The sequence below is a fragment of the Bos grunniens genome, chromosome 9 (assembly GCF_055505025.1).
Source record: "Bos grunniens cultivar Pamir isolate PY7600 chromosome 9, Bosgru_T2T1.0, whole genome shotgun sequence".
In the NCBI taxonomy this organism is placed as follows: domain Eukaryota; kingdom Metazoa; phylum Chordata; class Mammalia; order Artiodactyla; family Bovidae; genus Bos; species Bos grunniens.
Genome location: NC_141173.1, coordinates 57,774,188 through 57,792,722, shown reverse-complemented (window position 1 = coordinate 57,792,722; position 18,535 = coordinate 57,774,188). Strand labels below are relative to the sequence as shown.

General features: G+C 35.2%; 1 protein-coding gene across 8 annotated transcripts in view; it reads right to left on the bottom strand.

Annotated features, from left to right (window-relative positions):
* Window positions 1–18,535, bottom strand: part of EPHA7 (EPH receptor A7) — a 531,141-nt gene that overhangs the window by 128,683 nt on the left and 383,923 nt on the right. For all 8 annotated transcript variants that reach the window (XM_086316391.1, XM_086316386.1, XM_086316387.1 and 5 more), the window contains 2 exons: window positions 9,793–9,948; window positions 8,607–8,942 (listed from right to left, as the gene is read on the bottom strand). In XM_086316391.1, the coding sequence (XP_086172517.1) occupies window positions 8,607–8,942; window positions 9,793–9,948 (492 nt within the window). The remainder of the gene's footprint in view (window positions 1–8,606; window positions 8,943–9,792; window positions 9,949–18,535) is intronic.

Sequence of the window (18,535 nt, the reverse complement as noted above, 5' to 3'; positions counted from 1 at the left end):
CAGACTGCATAAGCATGTATATTTTATAAGCGTGTATATTCTTCTGCTGCAGACTGCATAAGTAATGTATATTTTAACAACATTAACACTATTTCTAAAAAAATTTTTGTTGTCACTGTTTTTTTGTTTTTTTTTTTTTCATTTATATCCTGTTTCACCTTATGGCAATTGCGGCATTTAATAATATTCAGTAAATCTCTCAAACAAGAAACTATATTTTCTTAACATTATGTTCCCTTAAAATATAAGTTAAGCTTATAGATTTCTAAGAAATCTCAACATACATAAACTTATATGGAATTAGTTGCTTTTACTTAAAGGATATATAACTTGATGGCCTACTTTTTAAAATCATTGAAAAGAGATGATCTGAATTAATTTATCAATATGAGAAAAATCATCACAGTTGAGTTACATTAATGAATGGGAGTAAAGATATTTCTGACAAATACAGAAAATGATTTTTGGTTCTCTTTTTTTTTTTGTAGAATTTTACTCACCTGTAATGTTATATAATATAACTCTATGGTTATATTTCATTTGGAACATTATGTAAAGTTCAAAAATCTAAGTAAAGGGAATACTGAAGCAAAGCTTAATTTTAACAGAGAAATAGATCTGGGCATTTGAAAACACAAGGGAAATTAGTCAAGATATGAAGGGATGTCTCTGAAGTTTCTTAAAGGGGGGTAATAAAATCACAGCTGTTGCTATTCAATCACTAATTCATTTCTGACTCTGTGACCCCATGGACTTTAACCCACCAGGCTCCTCCGTCCATGGAATTTCCCAGGCAAGAATACTGGAGTGGGTTGTCACCTCCTTCTCTGAGGGATCTCCCCAGGGGAGATCTAGGGATCAATCCACCTCTATTTCTTAGCAGGCGGATTCTTTACCACTGAGCCAGATGGGAAGCCCATAAAATCATAGATAGGAGGCAAATAATACAGTTACCAATACTTCCTTCTCAGAGACTATATGTGTTATTAATATTTTCAGAAAACAAAACTTCATAGGAGTCACCCTTTCATTGAGGAGTACTCTATCACCAAACCATTGAATCACTCTCCAAATTCCCATGTAAAGGATTGTAGAGCTAAATTCTTTAAGGTAGTAGCCCATGACAAGATTACATAATATAATAATTTTGAGGTAAGCAGTATACTTGATTACAATACTCTGGGTCACCACTTTATAATTGCCATGTGACATTACTATGTCTAAGTTGCAACATTTTACCTGTAATTGGTATTGATACCTGTCTTACTAACTTTACAAATTTACTTCAAATTTTAATGATACAGTATGTATATAAGTGCCATAAAAATCATTCATTCATATACAACAAAACTGAAGATGAGAAAAAGAAAATAGTTATTTTTTTGATAGAGATTCTCTGAGATAGCTTCGTAGAGAAATTACGGGTCTCTACCTTGACATGTCAGCTTTGCCGATACTTTCTCATACTTTCTGAAAATGTTTTCTACATATCTGCTTTCCAAAGGAATGCAATGGCACCCACTCCAGTACTCTTGCCTGGAAAACCCATGGACGGAGGAGCCTGGTAGGCTGCAGTCCATGGGGTCGCGAAGAGTCGGACATGACTGAGTGACTTCACTTTCACTTTTCACTTTCATGCATTGGAGAAGGAAATGGCAACCCACTTCAGTGCCTGGAGAATCCCAGGGATGGGGGAGCCTGGTGGGCTGCTGTCTGTGGGGTCACACAGAGTCAGACACGACTGAAGCGACTTAGCAGCAATAGCAGCAGCAAAGGAATTAAGGCTAAGCAGGGTATTTAAAAACCATAAAAACTGCTATATGGAATACATCAAATGTTCTGTGAAGATACACAAAAAATATAAACCAGGGTTAGTTATGTAACTTGCCTATTCAAAACATCCTGTTCCCACTATTCCCTCCTCCAATTAGAAAGGTCTTCTTTCTTAAAAATAAACTTTCCCATTAGTTCTTCCCAAAAAGCTCTATTCATCCAGTTTATACCACTTATTCTCTAAACACACTCTAAACTTTGCCCCTTGTATTCTTTGACATGATTTAGTTATATGTAATGTATGTTATGAGAGATGGCCCCATTCCCTTTGGTGAAGGAATGAAAAAAGAATTTGCTAGCTGCTGAGACAGCTGCTCGAAAACAGACCTCAGTTCCCTGTCCCCTTTTATAATTTCCTTGTCTCAAAAATGACACCTTCCTAGAGGAGCCTGCAGTCAATGCCTGTGTGACAAAGAGGTATAAAAGCTTGCTACTCTCTTTTCAAATTGGGATAATCTGATGATCCCTTACAGGTGGAGAATTCCCATGGAGTTGACAGAGGATTCAAATGAGACTGTATCATGGCTCAGCTTCTCTTCTGCTCAGTTCCACTCCCTTCTTTCTCTTCAGATACTGCTGATTCCAATTACAAACCCTAACACAATTCCTGCAAGAATCTCTGTCACACTGTCTGCTTCCTAGAGAGCCCAATTTGGGAAATTAATCCTCTTTTAAGAGGTTATAGCTTTCATCCTTAATTAAGCATTGTAAGTCATAGATCTCATTAAAAATGATAGTATCTGTACACATATTACTCAGCTATCAATAATCAGCAGTCAACCTTGCACTGTGCAATGTATAGTTTGTACTCTATTATGATTGTCCATTTAATTATGGACACAAGATGAGCTCTTTGAGGTATTCTGTCTCAGACCTCTCTCCTTTACTATGGAGGACTACACGAGTCCAAAGACATTAAGTGATTCAACTTGATACTCTTTTTGTGTACCTTTTACATTTAAAAAGTACCAAAAAATATATTGTGTTTACTCACTAGTAATTCTTATCATTCAGTTCAGTTCAGTTGCTCATGTCTGATTCTTTGCAATCCCATGGACTGCAGCACGCCAGGCTTCCCTGTTCATCGCCAACTCCCAGAGCTTGCTCAAACTCATGTCCATTGAGTTAGTGATGCCATCCAATCATCTCATCCTCTGTCATCCCCTTCTCCTCCTTCCTTCAATCTTTCCCAGCATCAGGGTCTTTTCCAATGAGTAAGTTCTTCCCAATTATTATAATTGTTGTAGTGTAATAACACATTCATTTTACTCTAATAAATGTTACAGGTATTAAGTTAAAAGCTAATTTTTCTAATAATATGAGGAGTTAAGTAGCATGATCCCATCTATTTAGGAGAAAATTCAAGTTAAAGAGGTAAAATATCTTATCTAATGTGAAGTAATCATGTCATCAAATATCAAATCCTATGCCTTTTCCATTCATGTCTGAATGTTTTCACTCATAAAATCACTTAACTTTTCTTGCATGTGACTAGCTTCCTCATTGGAATTAACTGCACAACATGAGTAATACAGAAAGAACTGTGCTAGATGGTAAAGACCCAAACATAACATAATTATTGACCTGAAGAATAATTGCTAAGTCTCTTACATCTCTTGGCGGGAAACTACATATTATAATTTTATGTTTTCTAACAAAGCTAAAAATTATCTGATTGTCTAAGGGATCCCACAGTGAATCAAGGTATTACAGACAGAGACAGTAATTTTAGGGTGAGCTGTTTTTACTAACTTTTCTGCAGCCCATTTTGGTGTGTTAATGCAGTTGATCTGTGTGAGGAAGGTAGTAGTGATTATTGTTTTCATGGGGCAAGTCCTCCTGACAGCTCAGAAAATGAATTACTCATCCTCTTTCTGTCAAAATCATATTCATTCTAAAGTTCTAGATTGATTGGCATCTTTTCTGTGATGACTCCCTTTCTTTCCACAGAAGAAAATGATTCCTTCTTTGAGGTTCTAGATTTTGTTCCTAATCTTGTTCTACAGCATGTATCACATTATATTCAGGTACCCTCTCGTTAGTTGTATAAGTTAATATACATTGGCTACAGTAATGGCTCCTCATAAGGACAGGACCATTCTTTGCTCTCCTGTTCTCAGGATCCCACACAGTGCTAGACATAAATTGACTTATATTGACAATACTACTCAGAACAGTTGTCTGAATTAATGTTCTGAAAAGTAGCAATTAAATAGTTACCTCTTCAGAACACTTATGCAATTATCAAGACCATATCTCTTCCAGAGAGTCTTCCACTGTAAGGAAGAATGAGAATCATAACATCATAAATCAAATGCATGTGCTTTCCCCCTTACACACACACACATACACATCTCCAATGTACAAGTTTGATCTGTGTGACTTCACCCTAATAGATCAATATCCTCTGAACAAAACAACAACAAAAAAGAATACATTTTAGCCAGCTTGTGTAGGTCATATGTTCCTGATAAGCAAACACAAAAACTCTCTAAATATAAAATCATATATTATGTTTCTCTGAACTTCCTGATGTTCAAGCTGGTTTTAGAAAAGGCAGAGGAACCAGAGATCAAATTGCCAACATCCTCTGGATCATGGAAAAAGCAAGAGAGCTCCAGAAAAACATCTATTTCTGCTTTATTGACTATGCCAAAGCCTTTGCCTGTGTGGATCACAATAAAATGTGGAAAATTCTGAAAGAGATGGGAATACCAGACCACCTGATCTGCCTCTTGAGAAATCTGTATGCAGGTCAGGAAGCAACAGTTAGAACTGGACATGGAACAACAGACTGGTTCCAAATAGGAAAAGGAGTTTGTCAAGGCTGTATACTGTCACCCTGTTTATTTAACTTATATGCAGAGTACATCATGAGAAAAGCTGGACTGGAAGAAACACAAGCTGGAATCAAGATTGCTGGGAGAAATATCAATAACCTCAGATATGCAGCTGGCACCACCCTTATGGCAGAAAGTGAAGAGGAACTAAAAAGCCTCTTGATGAAAGTGAAAGTGGAGAGTGAAAAAGTTGGCTTAAAGCTCAACATTCAGAAAACAAAGATCATGGCATCCGGTCCCATCACTTCAAGGGAAATAGATGGGGAAACAGTGGAAACAGTGTCAGACTTTATTTTTCAGGGCGCCAAAATCACTGCAGATGGTGACTGCAGCCATGAAATTAAAAGACGCTTACTCCTTGGAAGAAAAGTTATGACCAACCTAGATAGCATATTCAAAAGCAGAGACATTACTTTGCCAACAAAGGTCCATCTAGTCAAGGCTATGGTTTTTCCTGTGGTCATGTATGGATGTGAGAGTTGGACTGTGAAGAAGGCTGAGCGCCGAAGAATTGATGCTTTTGAACTGTGGTGTTGGAGAAGACTCTTGAGAGTCCTTTGAACTACAAGGAGATCCAACCAGTCCATTCTAAAGGAGATCAGCCCTGGGATTCCTTTCAAAGGAATGATGCTAAAGCTGAAACTCCAGTACTTTGGCCACCTCATGCGAAGAGTTGACTCATTGGAAAAGACTCTGATGCTGGGAGGGATTGGGGGCAAGAGAAGGGGATGACAGAGGATGAGATGGCTGGATGGCATCACTGACTCGATGGACATGAGTCTGAGCGAACTCCAGGAGTTGGTGATGGACAGGGAGGCCTGCCGTGCTGCAATTCATGGGGTCGCAAAGAGTCGGACACGACTGAGCGACTGATCTGATCTGATACATGTCCATCTTAAAGTTAATTATTTTTTTAAATAAGAATCTGTCTTAAGATAACCTGTGACTGAAAAAAATTAATTTCTCCCTCCTGCCATGCTATAACACACAGTTGCCAATTCTGGGCCTCGATTATATGCCCCACTTCAGACACATGACAGTAGATAACGATTATAGTGTGCTTTGCCTTGGCAGGTCCACAAAGTGTTGCATAAAAGAGGATTAATCAGCAATCATTATGCTCCTCACTGAAATAACACTTTTATGACAATAAAGAGTTTAAAATTTTCTCCAGCATCTCATTAACAGGATAATACAGGAACACACACACCATTTTATCTCCATTTTACTCACGTAGAACCTCTGTGGTCCACCCAAAAGTATTTACCTCGTAAGTGGCAACAGGGGCTAGTATACAGGTCCTTAAAGACCTATAACCCTACTACTATCCTGAGGAAAGGACAAAGGGTCTTCAGTGCACTTCCATTTCCACAAATGCTGCTATGGAGGGTCCTGAGCTTCAGACTTCAAATTTAATAGAAAAAGAACTACAAAGTATACACATAGTCTTTCAAACACTGCCTGATGATTTTCCATTCTTACTCTCTCATCTTGCCCAAACACATGCAGATTCTTTTTGTCCCAGTGGGTTGCTGATGAGTGTAATAACTGACCAGAGACCCTTAAATTCATTATTGAAGTGACTGCAGCATAAACTAGGTGGGAGGTAATGCAGTTTGGTTAATGTAGAATGAGAATTTTAAGGATCATTGTAGGTTTCCATGGATGATCATAAATATGGGCAAAGTTTCAAATCATTCTCCTCTTAGAAAAAGGAAAAATATTGATGATGTGGGGAGGAGGGAGTGGGTATCAATTTAACTGAACAATAATCACTAACATATTTTATATTTTATGCTAAAATATATATAATAACTTTAAAAATTACCACAGCTTGCTGCCTTATTAATGTACTTCTTTTTGAAAGCAGAAAAAGCTAAAAGTATATATTCGTGGGTTTTTAGCATTTGAGATGTATGTAGTTGGGACTAGGCAATTGTGAAATAATATTTTAACATAAAAGTACAAACCTAGTTTTTTTTTTTAAACTGTATTGTATTTGTTCTTTTTAAAATGTTAATAGCTTTTTTGAGATATAATTTTCATTCCATAAAATTTATGCATTTTAAGTACAAAATTCAACATTTTTAAGTATATTTACAGAGCTGTATAACCACAGCAATCTAATTTTTATACATTTAAATTACTCCCCAAAGCAAACAAACCTAGTTTACTCTTAACCAGGGTAAACACGGGATAAAGCCATTTTACTTAACTACTATAAGGTAGTTGATTCAGGAATTTATGGAAAATCTACGACCTATTTAGGCTGTGAATTGTTAGCTTGAAAAATTAAATAATAGTCATTTAAAGAGCAAGAAAACATTCCCAAAGTGGTCTCTCTGACAAACTCAACTTGTGGTATCAGTTCACTATCTTTAGGTTGAATTCAAAAATAAATAAAAACATCCCTTCTTATACTTGTTATCAGCAGGAATAGAGCAGTTTTACTAGCTCAGCAGACCTAAGAGTTTTTATTAATGATTCCAAAGATAGCTTTAGGGTCACAAACAAGAACCCAAAATGTTTCAGAATCACTTACTGTAATGTTATGATGACAAATTTCAATATAAAGCAACACAAGTAAAAATATCTAGCGACAACAGCATTTTAAAAGAATGGTAAATGAAGTGAGGCTAAATAAAATGAGTCAATACAAGTATTAGTTAAATCAGTTACTTCTTTTGTCCAATTTTTGAAGATTTAAAAGTTTCTATGCTGTTTTACCTCCAGATGTCAGCTTTTACATTAAGAAATCTGATTTGCAATAGCCTTTTAAACAAACATCAAAACGAAGCCTTTAAAATAGGAACTCATTAATCTGTTCAAAATGGTAAGCATAAGACTTATGCATAGGTTTCATTGTACAGATATGATTTAAATAGATAACATTTTATTAAAATTGGTATAGATATGAAGAATAGATTAGTTTATGTCCAGGAATCTGTAATAATAATGTCTGTTGACAGCTAGCCAAAGAGTAAGAATACCTTGTTATAACCTTATTATGATGCTTACACAACTCAGTACTCCGGTACAGGTCTAATTTTATTAATGACAATGACATAGCACTTGGCTACATTGACTGCATAGCATCATCTTTCAGCAGCAAGAATTTTCAAAAGTTTGAAAAAGCCCTCAATTTCTGGAACTTCCCTCAGTCATAAGATTTTTCTGAAGGTTTAGAAAATCCCCAATTTCTGAAGCTACCTTCCCAATTTATATTTTCTAAAACCAACTTAAACACAGCAAAGAATGAACAAGTAGGGCATCTTAAATGCCAGTAAGAAGACAAGCCAAAACTGCTTTTAGGCTAAGCTACCAGTTCACAACCATCATATTTATTATATTTCTTCATTCATTTATTTTTAAATCTTCAGTAGATCTCCTAAATACTTTTTCCAATATTATAGACATTAACATGACATGATCACAAATCTAGGGAGGAATGTAAATTCCTTCAAGCAATTTTTAAGGCAGATTTGCCATCTATTACAAATATCATATTTTATGTGGTTGTCACTACTTGAGACATTGAAGCCAACTCCTTCATTATTCCTAGTTATGTAAATTTTGATCATGAGCACTTAACACATAGCACACCAAAAGATAAAAAATGCAAGAAATATCCCACATCTTATTTTGTCCATTTTCCCTGTCCTCCCCTTAAGCTTAACAGAATTGCTTCTCTTAGAGCAACTTTAACTGGTTTACAATTTATCCCCTTTTATTTCTCCTGCCAGATCTCTGCAGGAGATGTTAATGAGTCTAGTAATGATTTAACAGACAACAGAAGAAATAACAAAGAAAAGCTAACAGTGTGAATACTCAACAAGCTGGAGTAATCAAGTTCTGTACAGCTGAGTTAAGGAAATATTCAAGCGCGAGATTTCACTTACTTTTCACTCAGTGAAGACAAACAGGAAAACATACCTGCTTGACCTGTGGTGACACTGACAGCCGCAAAGAGCCTCTGGGATCGACTTAAGTCAGAAACTCCATTTACAGCTTCAACTTCAAAAGTATAATTAGCGTGGGCCAGCAGGTCCATGACAGTGACATAGTTATCCTCTAATCCAGTCTGCTGGGGCATGTAGCCAATGTTACTCCCACAGGGAACGCATTCGCCCTGCTCCCAGCTGCATCGCTTACACAATATTCTATAGGTCACATCATTTCTTCCCCCATTGTCTGCAGGGGGACTCCATTCCAAGCTTACTGTGGTTTGGTTGATATTGAAAATGAGGTTCTGTGGTGCAGATGGAGGCCCTTAGGAAACCAAAAATAAGTAAATGAATAAATAAAAATAGCCAAAAACAAACAAACAAACAAATGAAAGGATCCACGAGGGGCATTAAGCTAGTGGCCCAATTACCACACAGAAAACTGGTTGAAATGCTTTCTTTCACATAAACATTTCATTACCTTTCCTAGAGAAACCTTATAAAAGCCTTCCTGAATTCACTTGGCAAGAGGCTTTATTTATTTTCCATTTAATATGTCAAAATGAAAACAGGATAACGACTGTCTTTGTAGTTTTGCCACGGTCTTTAGCTATTTTTCTTCCGAGCAATTAAAAAAGAATAGTTAATGCACCTAAAAAAACAGTTGTGCAGTTGTTTAAAATTAGTTTTCCTTTTAACCATATAAGAGAGAATACATCTATTCATTCTTAATGTGCTCAAGAATGATTTATAGTAATGTCTGGAATTGGCTTTGGATTTGAGTCTCTCAAACATTCATTCATTGAAGCATCAAGATGTGAGATTTGCTCTATTTAGTGGTGGAATTTTAATTCAGAAACCATTACTTTTTAATTACATTTAAAGCCATGCAAGACACAAATAACTTTTACATTTTATTTGTTATTCCTATTGGATACATGTGTAAAATATGTTTAAAATGCAAGATCTGGGAGACATGAAAACTACACTGTTCATGATGTAAGGCATATCTATTTTATATTATTGTTTAGCCTTATTGGTTTATGGAAAGTTTTTAAGTATTTAATAATAATTAAGAATGTATTCAGAAATTTCAGGCTTATCTCAATGATGTCACAATTCTACAAACAAATGGAAGGGATCTGAAAGTCTTTATTTTACAATTATGAACTTACTTGTGCATGCCACATACGGTGGGTCAGATGGAGCCCTGTAGTACCCATCCTCACAGTCACACCTTGAGGAGCCTTCTTTATCAGAAAAACTGTGAGTTGGACAACGAGAGCACTGAAGATCTTGAGAGGAAGATTTGTAGAACCCACGGCCACAGGCTGAGAATACAAAAGTAAAAATAGAAACATGAGAACAAGCAGACCCTTTCTGAATTTTAGTAATTTTTAGCAAACAATAAAATATGAAATCTGATTTCCAAATGTGCTATCATCAGACTCAATAGAAACCTGGATTCTAATAAGAAATTTCTAACATTCTTTTTATATCTGTAGCCATGTTTCCTGACAACTATCACTAACTATAAGCTGTAAGTCTCTAAGTAAACAGGAAAAAAAGAAAAGGGAAGAACATGCCCTTTATGGTATAAGTCTATAATTCTATTTAGTGTATATCAGTAAACCTATTTTACAATACTACATTTTAAAATAAAGTAATAAAATCCAAATGATACAGCAAACTTGGACCTGTAGTTGGCATCAGTCCAAAATCTAGAGCCCAAAACTAAACACAAACATAATTTATTTAGACAAAATCTCAGCATGGTTAATTCAGGGGAACTTTGATTTCAGTAATAATTAACTTGCTTGTTGATTTGCATTAACACACTTCAAAGTTCTGTTTTCTTAATCTAATACAGCTGTAAATTAAGTCTTTATGTGTGAATATGGTTCTTAGTGAAAAATATTAAAATCATTTTATGACCTGACTAGAAATAACAGTGATGCAAAAATTTTTATCTTAAAATGATAGAAATGTATTCCCCCTACCAATTTTCAGAAAACTTCAAGATATAATTTCAACCAATTTAAGTTCTAAGGCAGTCTGTTTTCCACTAAGCAAACTTCCCTGTTACTAAAAATAATGAAATCCTATGGATAGGAGAAACCTATTCTATCAGAAATAAGGAGAAAGCCATTAACTACAAACAGGTGATGACTCTTTCTCCTCTACTGGGAAAAGTTAGGATAGTCAGGGTAACACAGCTCAGCAATGAACAGACAGGCACCCAAGACACCTATCACCTTCCAGTGAGTTTCCCTTACTCACTTAGACTACATGTTGTAAAATCAGGTAACCTGGAAGCATTTCCTATCCCCAGACATTTTACATATTTATCTTCAATTAAAATTTAGCAAATTCAATTTTCATTATTTCAACATTTTTAAATTAATTGATGGTACCATACATTGAATATATTAAAGAGATTCAATTTGCCCTCCATATTTATTAAATGAATATCTCTTTAAGTTTCAGTGACCTTCAAATTTAGTGGAAATTAATAAATCATATCTATAAAGAAAAATTACTGAATATTTAACATGAATTCAATTATAACTTGTATGTATTAGATTCAAGTTTATTTAATATTCTCAACTTGGGCATTATTCAGCAGCATAATCACATTTTCACTCATGGGTGGGAAAAACAATCCTATCTTATTAAGAAAATCCTATCTTATTCTCCAGAAAAAAAAAGTTAAGTCATTCTATACTTTTGCTCACATGCTGAATATTTAATACATAATTTGGTGCAATTAAGAAATCCAAATTATGTTTTAAGCTTAAAGAAAAAACAAGGCTGTTTTATATGAACAAGATAGGTATTTTAGATAACTTAAAAACTTAAAGATAGATTATATTGTGATAGACAAGTTAAAGATTTGTGAACAGAACTACCATCATCTCTATGTAAAGATATGATCCACTTTTGCTCTCAGAAGCCAGTCTGCCTTTAGTTGGCCTCCTCAATTCCTACAAGAGGGAAACACTGGCAAACATATTAGGCCAGTAGATGAATGCATCTTCACATGTTCTTGTAGCAATTACAACAAATCTAAGACACAGAACAGTGAGATCATTATGAAATAATATCAAAAAACACTTTAAAATGTTTCTAAAGATATGACCTTGCCACATAAAAGAAAGGTTAACTGGTAGGATAAAGGATTTAGCATGGATTTCCCAGGCTGGAAATTCCTGTAAGTATGCACTGTATCTTGCTCCATGTATTATCTGTAATTCAGTGATTAGATAGAACATCCATAATATAGAGACTGCAATGCTTTATTCACAACCTGCAGCTTGATAACACAAAGTCCCAGAGAATTAAAAAAGAAAAAAAGATAAAGACAGAGAGAAGAGGTGTATGCTGATAGTCTTTGATGATATTATGTGTATTTATTTACTTTTTACAGGGATAGGAACTTAGGGAACAAGGAAATGGACACAATGGCAACACGATTTAATATCTACTAGGTAAGATCAACATTTAACATCTACTGGGTAAGCTTTTTTCTTTTCTTTTCGTTTAAATTTTGTTTCTATTCCCAGGTCGTGCTAGTGGTAAAGAACCTACCTGCCAATGTGGGAGACTTGAGAGCCTCTGGTCAGGAAGATCCCCTGGTCAAGGAAATGGCAACCCACTCCAGTATTCTTACCTGGAGAATCCCATGGACAGAGGAGCCCATAGGGTCACAGAGAGTTGGACACAACTGATGCGACTTAGTATGCAGGTAAGATCAAACAAGATTCTACTAGGTAGCCTGCTATCTATCAATTCTGGAAGCCTTACCTTGTTGTTGTTGTTCAGTCACTAAGTCGTGTCTGACCCTTTGCAACCCCATGGCTATAGCCCACTAGGCTCCCCTGTCCATGGAATTCTCCAGGCAAGAATACTGGAGTGGGTAGCCATTCCTTTCTCCAGAGGATCTTCCCAACCCAGGGATCGAACCCGGGTCTCCTGCATTACAGGCATATTCTTTACTGTCTGAGCCACCAGGGAAACCCAAGATCAAACCAGTCAATCCTAAACAAAATCAATCCTGAATATTCATTGGAAGGACTGAAGCTGAAGTTCCAATACTTTGGCCACCTGACGCAAACAGCCGACTCATTGGAAAAGACCCTGATGCTTGGAAAGATTGAAGGCAAAAAGAGAAGAGGGCAGCAGAGGATAAGATCGTTAGATAGCATCACCAACTCAAGGGACGTGAATCTGAGCAAACACCAGGAGACAGTGAAGGACAGGGAAGGCTGGCAGGCTGCAGTCCACAGGGTCACAAAGCGTCAGAGTTGACTGAGCAACTGAACAACGACAACCAGGTAACACTTCCAGAACTGGTAGGCAGCAAACTACGTAATGGGATCTCTTGCAATTCTCATCCTTCTGTTGCAAATAAAGGCTTCTAACTAAAGGCTTACTCCCACTTTTCTCACAAATAGGGAGGACCATTTCTTGCTCCACTTCCATGATTTGTAGAATACCTATGGTACCTAATGTAGAGAAATTTAAAACCCTTATCACTCAACTTTCAAATTATATTAAATTCTGTTACCATTTTAGCAGATGGGAAAACAGATTTGAAGCAAAGTTAACATGAGTTCCTCAAATAATTCCATTGTCTAGGTTAAAACTGGATTTAAAACACAGGACTGCTGATACTTAACCATATGCTATTGCTTCAGCCTTGACTGCTGAATGAGCCAAAGTCTGGCATCTATTCAATGTGTCTTGAAGCTTTAGCATCCCCCAAATGAATTTTCAGTGGGTACCTACTGTATTTTAGTATACCCTTTGACTATTTAAAGCTATTACTTTAATTTAGAAAATGGTGAAATAATATCCTAGCTAGCACACCTTACAGAAGAGGTGTATTAAATAGATCTCTTCAATTTCACTATGAATTTTGGCACTGAGGATGCCTGCAAAATGATGGAGTACATGCATGGCCATCATTAAATAGATAATGAGAGAAGCAATCCCAGAAAAACGTGCTCATAAAAGTCTTAACACTTTTTTTTTGAAGTACTATTCTGTTTCAGTTCAGTTAATATTGAAAATAATAAGTTGTAACAAGACGGTTTTCACTCATCCTCTAAGGAAGCCATTAATTTAAATTTATTAAAAATAAGTATAAAATCTTGGGAGCTGCAGTATGAAGAGGAAAGCCAAGAACACAAGAAGACATAAGCTGTATCTCTTAGGATAGTAGTTTGAGCAATTGGGTGGTAAAAGTTTAGGAAAGAAGAAACAGATGCTCATAAAAGTAAAATTTAGATAAGATATCTAGATGAAATAGCTTGAGTAAAATACTCAGGAAGAGAAACTGGGGTGAAGTGATATACCTGAGATTTAACCACTTAAGGAAGACTTAAATGAGCTCTCCAACTGCTCCCAAAAGCCTACATAGAAATAAAGGCAATTTCTCCTTTCTTATAAATGCAGCTTGTTTTCCAAAAAGGTACTAGTAAAAAAGTTTTTCATGGTAAATGCCTTCTGAAGCCTCAAAGATAAATTCCCTTCATACATAATGGTGAAGTATATAAGAATAACTTTCTAGGAATTGTGATACAGTGGTTTTACAGCTTTTTTCTTATTGTGCTTCAATTCTCAATTTGTTCAACAGCATTTGAACTCAAAGCAGACTAATTAATATAGTGTATGCACTATTGTAAAATTATTTACAGTAAGAAACATACCATTTTAATTTCCTGCCTTTCAATAAGTTTGCTTTTTAACTGAACATTGTTTTAAGGTAATGTTTCACTGTATTGATGAAGACTAGAAATATGTATAAAATTTGTTTTCAATATTCAATTACTTTTTTAAAAGTAATACTTCACCAATTATTTTAGTTACAGTATTTTTCCATGTCACCACAAATACCTGCCTGGGACTGATTCTTTGCACTGTTTTTTCCCAAGCAGTAATGAATGCGCCTTAGTGAATAAAATAACATAAGTTCATTAATCCTAGAGCTAAGAACCATAATCTTGTCAGATTTCATACACTAAGCAAGTTTTTGCTTAGCCAGTTGTTTAAATGGAAAACCACCAAAGAAAATCTAAGAAGTACATGAAACTTCTGTTTACTAGACAGTAATAAGATTATCTACTGCAATATATATATATATATATATATATACTAAATTACATTACAGAATATACTATATTTCAAGATCTGCTTTATTGTTTCCAGTAATGAAATAACTGTAACATTATACTTAACTTCAATTATTTTTAATATGAGAATTATTTTTATATTTAAATGAGAATATCATCTTATATAACACAATTGGTTCAAATATTATTTGGGATTTAAATTCTTAAAAAAACACACAAACTTTATAAGTAAATTACTTAAGAGCAATAAAATTCTGAACACAAAGATATAAGAGAGTTTATACAAAAGACTTGTATTCTGATACTTAAACTCTCCTAACAACAGCACACTACATAGTTGTCTTCAATGGATTGCAACTGTTTAAGCAATGGGGTGCCAGGCCTTTGAATATACACTTACATGAGGCAGTTTGTGCAACAATCAGGGCACTGGTATAAACAACTGTTTGTTCTCAATGAACCATCCTAAAGACCATTGTAAAAGCCACAAACAAATTCCCGCTCTTTAGGTGGAATTAGGTGAAGTAGAATACTTTTTTTTTTTTCTGATCAAGGGTGCAGATACTCAGACTTGCCCTGGTGCATGACCTACAAGCATAAGTTTGGGGGATATCCTAAATGATTATACTTCTAAGGACATTCTCCCACAAAATGATTATTCTAGAAAATCCACATACTTTTAGATTTCTACAGCCAAGAATGATTCCCTTGACCTTAATGGGCACATTTTTTGGAAATCTTAAACTCCACCTTTAATTTCAGACATAGCTGACCCCATCCTAAACCTTAAGGCACTGAAAGTCTATGCCTTAGTAGGCTGTCTTCTATGACTGAGCATGAGGTGTGCTTTGAAAAGAAACTAGTCTTGGCATTATTAAAAATAACTGAATCATTATTAAGGCTTAGATATTTCTATATTATAAAAACTTTCCAGGTGCTTAGAATCATCATGCTGGAGGTTCTATGTCTTTTCAAAGACTATCAAAGTCTGGAAAGAATGTATGTTAATAAGATATTCCCACCATAAAATTGATGAGGGAAATAAGATTAGATATTATTGAAAGTATAATAAGTTGAAATTTTAAAATAATTAAAACTTGACATTCATTAATAAGCCAATCAAAAATTAGGTAAAGAATCTGAACAGATATTTCTCTATGGAACATATATAAGTGGTCAATAAACACACAAAGTGATCCTCAAGATTATTAGTCATCAGGGAAAAGGAAATCAAAACTATACTGATAAACCACTTATACCCAATAGGAAGACTATAATCAATAAGACAGCTAAAGGAAGTCTAGTAAGGATATAGAGGAATTAGATCTCCTATATACTGCTATTGGGAATCTAAAACGGTACAGCCACTTTGAAGAAAACTGGCAAGTCCTCAACAGTTTAAACATACTTATCATGTTACTCAACAACTCCACTCCTAGGTATGTACCCAAGAGAAATGAAAACATTTACTGACACAAAAACTTGAATATAATTAAATGTTTATAGCAGAATTATTCATCATAGCCCAAAATGTGGAAACAATCCAAATGTTCATCAACTAATAAATGAATACACACAATGGAATACTATTCAGCAATCAAAAGAAGTTAAATTTTGATACATTCTGGTATGACTGAACTTTGAAAACATTATGCCATGTGGAAGAATTCCGTCACATAGATCCAGTCACAGCAGCAATGTGTGTGTGTTCAGTCCTGTCCGACTCTTTGTGACTCCACGGACTGCAACCTGCTAAGCTCCTCTGTCCATGGAATTTTCCAGGCAAGAATACTGGAGTGGGTTGCCGTTTCCTCCTCCAGTGGATCTTCCTGACACAGGGCCTGAACCCGCATCTCCTGCATCTCCAGGATTGTCAAGTGGATTCTTTACTGCTGAGCCACCTGGGAATCCCAGTCACAAAAGACCATATACTATGTAATTCTGTTTACATGAAATATCCAGAATAGGCAAGTCTATAGAGACAGAAAGTAGATTAGTGGTTGCTAAAAGCTGGGACATTGAGAGGAATAGAAAGTGACTGTTACTGGGTGCAGGGTTTCTTTCTGGGACGATGAAAATGTTCAAAAATTGATTTGTAGCAATGGCTGCACAACTCTGTAATTATACTAGGACTTCCCTGGTGGTCAGAAGGTAAAGGATCCGCCTACAGTGTGGGAGACCTGGGTTCAATCCCTGGGTTGGGAAGCTCCCCTGGAGGAGGACATGGCAACCCACTCCAGTATTCTTGCCTGGAGAATCCCATGGACAGAAGAGCCTGGTGGGCTGCCAGGGGTCGCAAAGAGTTGGACATGCTGAGCGACTAAGCACACCCATAATTATATTAACAACTGTTAACTGCAACGGGTGAGTTGTATGGTATGTACATTTTATCTAGTAAAGTTGTTTTGCATAATAAAATCCATTGATAATGCAATTTTAAACTGAACATTTAAGTAAGCCAACATTAAGAAAAAATACCAAATTTTATCTGTCAAAAATATGTTAGTTTGCCTTTCTAACACATATGTTCTGTATTCATCTATTTTTATACAGCTATATTTGGGTGTAAAAAATTAAGCCAAAAATTCAAAAAGATGGAAAATATATAATCAATATATTTTACCCATTTGCTAACTTTAGGGTTTTATAAAAATTTATCTTTTATCTGAAGACTAGCAATTTTATCTGAATAATTTTATAATTTCGATACCTATCAATATGAAGTTATATGCAGGGGGATTATATACAAAGTTAGTTTTGAGTGAATATATGAATAGATTTAAACATTCTTATTTTTTACCCACATTCACTGTGCCAGACAAGGGCTGGTTTCCTTTTCACTTCCCATCTCCTTCTCCCAAGAGCTAACTGAACACAACTAGACTCAGCTTCCTCAGTTCTTACTCTGTTTCCAGACCTATGATTTTAAGCACAATTAAACTTTTTCTGAAGGAATTATATGTATGTGTCTGTGTGTAAAATATGAGGCTTTGCAGATGTTTCCGGCCACAGTTATACAGCTGCAAAGAGTTTATTAATTATGAACTATAAGTGGATTGTTCTGTAATTGAAACTTTCTGGTTCTTAATATTATTGTAGAGTCTACATATGTACATAGGGATTCTAATGAATGCTGTTATTTTATTTATTGCAGATGGACATTTAATTTAGGAAAAGCTAGCCTGTTTCCATAGGAGCTTTCAAATATTTGTGTCATATTCATGTCTATGCTTCTCCATGCAGAGGAGTGCACAGCTTGCAGAAATAGTACTCCCACTGCTCAAAGTGCTGACCTCATCCGGGATGGACAGATCCAGAATTTGTATTTTAATCCTATTGACAGTGCCTCAGTGGGAATAATTACAAAAGTCTGTCTGAAAGCCAGACCGCCTGTCATTGACATGCTATGATTTTTCACATTGAGAATGAACAGTGGGCAGGGAGTATAAAAGCAACATGATGTAACAAGTATATTACAGTTTGTGAATCACCATCCATATCACCTCACAACTAACTTGTAAGAATTTAGAAAAGAAATGATGTAGAAAAATAAAGTTTGATATTAAGTGCTCAAGTGCTGAAAATAATTTTGGGGTTTTTTAAAACTAAAAAGAAAAACTAATTTGGGGAAATTATAAATATATGTTATTTATTTGTGTTATTTGAGTAATTAATGTTTTATTGATTCAATATAGTCAAAAGGAAATATAAAATAAAAACCACTTAAAGATTTTATTTTAAGATTTAGACTGTAAGAGAAATAAAATTAAACACTATGTAAATA